This window comes from Palaemon carinicauda, chromosome 1 (genome assembly GCF_036898095.1).
Source record: "Palaemon carinicauda isolate YSFRI2023 chromosome 1, ASM3689809v2, whole genome shotgun sequence".
In the NCBI taxonomy this organism is placed as follows: Eukaryota; Metazoa; Arthropoda; class Malacostraca; order Decapoda; family Palaemonidae; genus Palaemon; species Palaemon carinicauda.
The window spans coordinates 11,172,643-11,177,642 of NC_090725.1; the positions used below are offsets into that span (position 1 = coordinate 11,172,643).

Sequence of the window (5,000 nt, forward strand, 5' to 3'; positions counted from 1 at the left end):
TGAGAGAGAAGGAAGCTCTGAAACAAGAGCTTGAGGATAAAGTCACTTTGGATACAATGAAAATAGTTCAGTTGAATCAGGAACTGGAAAAAGCCAAGAAGGAAATCGAGGCTCATGACCAGCTGAAATCGATCCTTCTGGCACAGATTGAGGATCTCAAGAAATCCAATGAGGAACGAAGCTTATTTAATGAGGAATTATCTCTAGAGAAAAGCAAATTACAACAAGAGCTGATGGAGGCTCGTGCTAATGATCACAAAAGACGCCAAGGACACCAACGTCTAGTAGAAGAGCTGCAGGAGGAGATTTCTAAATCTCTAGTGCAGAATCGTGAGCTAAAGGAGGCAGTGTTCACAATAACAAAGAAGAACGAAGGTCTTCGTGAACAACTGGAGAACAAAGGTAAACGAGAGAAAAATCTGAATGGAAGGATTGTTCGAATGACAAACACAGAGGATCAACTCAAGAAGGAATTGTCCGCAGCGATGGATGTCATCTCTTCACTGAAGAAGGAACTTCAGAAGAGAGATTTGGAAAAGGTTAAAAAAGAAGAAGGAACGGGTGACGAGGGTTCATCAGAAAAGGAGAAATGCGGACTTGATAAAACTTCAGTCGTAGAAGGTTGTGAAACTCCAGCAGAAGATGACAAGAAAATTGTCATTGTGAAGGAAGAAAAACAAGAAGGAGAAGGACCCACAAGGAAACTTTTGGTAAGGAAACCAAAGAAGAAGAAACCAAAACGGGCCCAGGGTTATTCTTGGGGCCCCCTTGGACCCATAGTCCCAGTTTTGGAAACAGACGATAATAAGGTTCATAACGAACGAACTGAGGAGAATATCAAAAACAATTAAGAAGTCTGAAACTAGACATAAACAGGAATCTAGTATTTATTATATTTTGTGAAAGGAATATTTTATATTATTTTGTAAGAGGAATATATTTTTATGTTGTTTTGTGGAAGGAATATTTTTTATTTCATAGCGAAGTCGCATATTTTGTAAAAGGAATATACCGGTATTTTTATTTTTGTGAAAGGAATATTATTTTTTAATCTTTTCTTTTTTAGGTTTAAGGATGCCAGGCTTAACTGCCTAGACTTATGATGATTGGTTTAACTGCCTATCATAATAATGCTTATCTAAACTGCCTGGCATATTTTTTTTTTTTTAGGTTTAAGGATGCCAGACTTAACTGTCTGGCCTAGTGATGCTTGGCTTAACCGCCTGGCCTAGTGATGCTTGGCTTAACCGCCTGGCCTAGTGATGCTTGGCTTAACTGCCTGGCCTAGTGATGCTTGGCTTAACCGCCTGGCTTAGTGATGCTTGGCTTAACCGCCTGGCCTGATGATGCTTGGCTTAACCGCCTGGACTATTGATGCTTGGCTTATCCGCCTGGCCTAGTGATGCTTGGCTTAACCGCCTGGCATGGTGATGCTTGGCTTAACCGCCTGGCCTGGTGATGCTTGGCTTAACCGCCTGCCCTGGTGATGCTTGGCTTAACCGCCTGGCCTGGTGATGCTTGGCTTAACCGCCTGGCCTAGTGATGCTTGGCTTAACCGCCTGGCCTGGTGATGCTTGGCTTAACCGCCTGGTCTAGTGATGCTTGGCTTAACCGCCTGGCCTAGTGATGCTTGGCTTAACCGCCTGGTCTAGTGATGCTTGGCTTAACCGCCTGGCCTAGTGATGCTTGGCTTAACCGCCTGGCCTGATGATGCTTGGCTTAACCGCCTGGCCTAGTGATGCTTGGCTTAACCGCCTGGCCTAGTGATGCTTGGCTTAACTGCCTGGCCTGATGATGCTTGGCTTAACCGCCTGGCCTAGTGATGCTTGGCTTAACCGCCTGGCCTAGTGATGCTTGGCTTAACCGCCTGGCCTGATGATGCTTGGCTTAACTGCCTGGACTAGTGATGCTTGGCTTAACCGCCTGGCCTGATGATGCTTGGCTTAACCGCCTGGCCTAGTGATGCTTGGCTTAACCGCCTGGCCTAGTGATGCTTGGCTTAACCGCCTGGCCTAGTGATGCTTGGCTTAACCGCCTGGCCTAGTGATGCTTGGCTTAACCGCCTGGCCTGAGGATGCTTGGCTTAACCGCCTGGACTAGTGATGCTTGGCTTAACCGCCTGGCCTAGTGATGCTTAGCTTAACCGCCTGGCCTTGTGATGCTTGGCTTAACCGCCTGGCCTAGTGATGCTTGGCTTAACCGCCTGGTCTAGTGATGCTTGGCTTAACCGCCTGGCCTAGTGATGCTTGGCTTAACTGCCTGGCCTTGTGATGCTTGGCTTAACCGCCTGGCCTAGTGATGCTTGGCTTAACCGCCTAGTCTAGTGATGCTTGGCTTAACCGCCTGGCCTAGTGGTGCTTGGCTTAACCGCCTGGCCTGATGATGCTTGGCTTAACTGCCTGGCCTAGTGATGCTTGGCTTAACCGCCTGGACTAGTGATGCTTGGCTTAACCGCCTGGCCTAGTGATGCTTGGCTTAACCGCCTGGCCTGATGATGCTTGGCTTAACCGCCTGGACTAGTAATGCTTGGCTTAACCGCCTGGCCTAGTGATGCTTGGCTTAACCGCCTGGCCTAGTGATGCTTGGCTTAACCGCCTGGCCTAGTGATGCTTGGCTTAACCGCCTGGCCGGATGATGCTTGGCTTAACCGCCTGGCCTAATGATGCTTGGCTTAACCGCCTGGCCTGATGATGCTTGGCTTAACTGCCTGCCCTATTGATGCTTGGCTTAACCCCCTGGCTTAGTGATACTTGGCTTAACCGCCTGTCCTGATGATGCTTGGCTTAACCGCCTAGCCTAGTGATGCTTGGCTTAACTGCCTGGCCTAGTGATGCTTGGCTTAACCGCCTGGCCTAGTGATGCTTGGCTTAACCGCCTGGCCTAGTGATGCTTGGCTTAACCACCTGGCCTAATAATGCTTGGCTTAACCGCCTGGCCTAATGATGCTTGGCTTAACCGTCTGGCCTAATAATGCTTGGCTTAACCGCCTGGCCTAATGATGCATGGCTTAACCACCTGGCCTAATGATGCTTGGCTTAACCGCCTGGCCTAATGATGCTTGGCTTAACCGCCTGGCCTAATGATGCTTGGCTTAACCGCCTGGCCTAATAATGCTTGGCTTAAACGCCTGGCCTAATAATGCTCGGCTTAACCACCTGGCCTAATAATGCTTGGCTTAAATGCCTGGCCTAATGGTGCTTGGCTTAACCGCCTTGGCTAAGGATGTTTGGCTCAACTGACAGGGCTAAGGAGGTTTGGCTAAACTACTTTGTCTGAGGGTGTATGGCTTAACTGCCTGGCCTAAGGGTGTTGGCTGACCTGCCCTATCTGAGAAGGTTTGGCTTAACTACCTGGTCTATGTGTGGCTGAACTGTCCGGAAAAAACCGAAACGCTTAACTGGCTGGCCTAAAAAGAAGGGCCTAGGTGACTGGACTTGGAATGTTTAGCATGAACGCGTGGACTAGGGATGTTTGGCTTACCTGATTTGTATAGGGGTGCTTGGCTTAACTACCTGGGCTAAGGTTGTATGGCGAAAATGCCTTGCCTTGGGAAATATGGCTTAGAGGCCATGCCTAAGGAAGTTTTGCGTAACTGCCTCAGCTTAGGATGTTTGGCTCAACTGACTGGCCTATGAAAGTTTGGCTTAACTATCTGGGCTAAGGAGGGATAGCTTAACTGCCTGGCGTAATGATGCTTGGCTTAACTGCCTGGCCTAATAATGCAAGGCTTAACTGCCTGGCCTAATAATGCTTGGCTTAACTGCCTGGCCTAATGATGCTTGGCTTAACTGCCTGGCCTAATAATGCTTGGCTTAACTGCCTGGCCTGATAATGCTTGGCTTAACCGCCTGGCCTAATAATGCCTGGCTTAACCGCCTGGCCTAGTGATGCTTGGCTTAACTACCTGGCCTAGTGATGCTTGGCTTAACCCCCTGGCCTGATGATGCTTGGCTTAACTGCCTGGCCTATTGATGCTTGGCTTAACCGCCTGGACTAGTGATGCTTGGCTTAACCGCCTGGCCTGATGATGCTTGGCTTAACCGCCTGGCCTAGTGATGCTTGGCTTAATCGCTTGGCTTGATGATGCTTGGCTTAACCACCTGGCCTGATGAAGCTTGGCTTAACTTCCTGGCCTGATGATGCTTGGCTTAACCGCCTGGCCTAATGATGCTTGGCTTAACCGCCTGGCCTGATGATGCTTGGCTTAACCGCCTGGCCTAATGATGCTTGGCTTAACCGCCTGGCCTAATGATGCTTGGCTTAACCGCCTGGCCTAATGATGCTTGGCTTAACCGCCTGGCCTAATAATGCTTGGCTTAACCGCCTGGCCTAATAATGCTCGGCTTAACCACCTGGCCTAATAATGCTTGGCTTAAATGCCTGGCCTAATGGTGCTTGGCTTAACCGCCTTGGCTAAGGATGTTTGGCTCAACTGACAGGGCTAAGGAGGTTTGGCTAAACTACTTTGTCTGAGGGTGTATGGCTTAACTGCCTGGCCTAAGGGTGTTGGCTGACCTGCCCTATCTGAGAAGGTTTGGCTTAACTACCTGGTCTATGTGTGGCTGAACTGTCCGGAAAAAACCGAAACGCTTAACTGGCTGGCCTAAAAAGAAGGGCCTAGGTGACTGGACTTGGAATGTTTAGCATGAACGCGTGGACTAGGGATGTTTGGCTTACCTGATTTGTATAGGGGTGCTTGGCTTAACTACCTGGGCTAAGGTTGTATGGCGAAAATGCCTTGCCTTGGGAAATATGGCTTAGAGGCCATGCCTAAGGAAGTTTTGCGTAACTGCCTCAGCTTAGGATGTTTGGCTCAACTGACTGGCCTATGAAAGTTTGGCTTAACTATCTGGGCTAAGGAGGGATGGCTTAACTGCCTGGCCTAATGATGCTTGGCTTAACTGCCTGGCCTAATAATGCAAGGCTTAACTGCCTGGCCTAATAATGCTTGGCTTAACTGCCTGGCCTAATGATGCTTGGCTTAACTGCCTGGCCTAATG

At 49.0% G+C, this 5,000-nt stretch overlaps 2 protein-coding genes across 2 annotated transcripts in view; one reads left to right on the forward strand and one right to left on the reverse strand.

Moving 5' to 3' along the window:
* LOC137622641 (hyaluronan mediated motility receptor-like) overlaps nucleotides 1-851 on the forward strand; it is a 1,857-nt gene extending 1,006 nt beyond the window's left edge. The window contains exon 1 of the mRNA XM_068356466.1: nucleotides 1-851. This exon is cut by the window's left edge and continues 1,006 nt beyond it. Coding sequence (XP_068212567.1) covers nucleotides 1-851 — 851 coding nt within the window.
* LOC137641462 (galactosylceramide sulfotransferase-like) overlaps nucleotides 1-5,000 on the reverse strand; it is a 59,329-nt gene that overhangs the window by 36,120 nt on the left and 18,209 nt on the right. The window lies entirely within an intron of this gene.